This window comes from Tribolium madens, unplaced genomic scaffold, assembly GCF_015345945.1.
Source record: "Tribolium madens isolate multiple individuals breed KSU strain unplaced genomic scaffold, Tmad_KSU_1.1 Scaffold_1;HRSCAF=32;Tcas5.2_LG8, whole genome shotgun sequence".
In the NCBI taxonomy this organism is placed as follows: Eukaryota; Metazoa; Arthropoda; class Insecta; order Coleoptera; family Tenebrionidae; genus Tribolium; species Tribolium madens.
Genome location: NW_025400984.1, coordinates 10,369,726 through 10,371,181, shown reverse-complemented (window position 1 = coordinate 10,371,181; position 1,456 = coordinate 10,369,726). Strand labels below are relative to the sequence as shown.

Here is a 1,456-nt window from a genome sequence, read left to right as displayed (position 1 = left end):
AAGTAAAAAGAAGAGAGAAAAGAAAAAAAATAGAAAGAAGAAAAAACGACGATCAGAGAAGAGAGAAATGAGAAGAGAGACGACAGAACAAGGAAGAGAAAATTCTTGGATCATAAATGTGTAATTTTTTGATTTTAAATCTTTTCTTTTCATCCAAATTCGATTCTAAAACTCCTTTTAAAGGTGAAAAAAATGAAAAGAAGAGAAGATATAGGGAAAAAAGACGAGTAGAAAAAATAAAAAAAGAGAGAATAAAGATAATAGAAAAAATCATAATTCAAATTTAATAAAGAAAGCAGAAATTAAAAATAATCAAATAACGACAAATAACAATCGGCTTTGTAAGTATTTCTCAGTTATTTTAATCAAAATTCTTTGAAATTCTTTTTTTTAATAATTCTTTATTTTATTATAGGTAAATGTGAATTTTTTGTTTCACAATTTTTTTTATTCATATTTTAATTCTAAAACTCCGTTTGACAAAAAGAAAAGAAAAATGAAGAGAGAAAAGAAGAAAAATTGAAAGAAGAAAAAAGGGCGATCAGAGAAGAGAGACAACAGAAGAAGAAAGCGAAAATTCTTGAACTGTAAATCTGTAATTTTTTGATTTCAAATCTTTTCTTTTCATCCAAATTTCGATTCTAAAACTTCTTTTATAAATGAAGACAAGTAGAAAAAATAAAAAACGAGAGAATAAAGATAATAGAAGAAAATCATAATTCAAATTTAATAAAGAAAGCAGATCAAAAATAATCAAATCGACTTTTTGAGTATTTTTTAGTTATTTTTGTTACAAATGTGCGTTTTTTGTTTTTATTCGTATTTTAATCGTAAAACTCCGTTTGACGAAAAATCAAGAAAGAAGGGGAAAAAATAGTAGAGAAAATTCTTAGTTTTGATTCTTTTGAGTTTTAATTCTTTTTTTCACTACAAGTTTTTTCCTGAAACTTATACTAACATAAAAATAAAAGAAGATAACAGAAAAAAAAGAGAAATTAATGTAAACTTTTGTCCCTCTCGCCCGGATTTCCCCTACATTAAAATCGATTTTTTTGTCGTTGCGTTGGTACCAGTTGAAGAATGCGTGAAGGTAACCGTGTCGTTCTTGTTCCAGGATGGTCACCATCGTAGCGGATGAATTCCTAACGGACGAAAGAGACCGGAAGTACTATGCCGACCACTACACCTGCTGCCCCCCGCCCCTATTTATTATAATCATCACTCTAGTCGAGGTAATTACAGATACGTCTCGTATGCGATTATTTATTGCCACTTATAAAACCACCTCTTCTCGCGCGAGAAAGCTAAATTCAATTTCTAATTATCGCAGGAATTGCAATTTTTTTGATGCCGGTCCTGGTGTTCGTAAAGGCGCGGTCACACGACTCGATTACGTTACGGTTGCGGTTAAGCGGTATCGATTAACGGTGTTTTACAGGTTTCTGTAATTTCGAGA

At 30.3% G+C, this 1,456-nt stretch overlaps 2 protein-coding genes across 4 annotated transcripts in view; one reads left to right on the top strand and one right to left on the bottom strand.

The window, feature by feature from the left end:
- The window catches only part of LOC123003606 (exocyst complex component 7), a 49,506-nt gene that overhangs the window by 38,513 nt on the left and 9,537 nt on the right, over nt 1–1,456 (bottom strand). The gene's annotated exons all lie outside the window — the stretch shown is intronic.
- The window catches only part of LOC123003607 (protein rhomboid-like), a 45,558-nt gene that overhangs the window by 35,504 nt on the left and 8,598 nt on the right, over nt 1–1,456 (top strand). For all 3 annotated transcript variants that reach the window (XM_044396475.1, XM_044396474.1, XM_044396476.1), the window contains one exon: nt 1,115–1,232. In XM_044396475.1, coding sequence (XP_044252410.1) covers nt 1,115–1,232 — 118 coding nt within the window. The remainder of the gene's footprint in view (nt 1–1,114; nt 1,233–1,456) is intronic.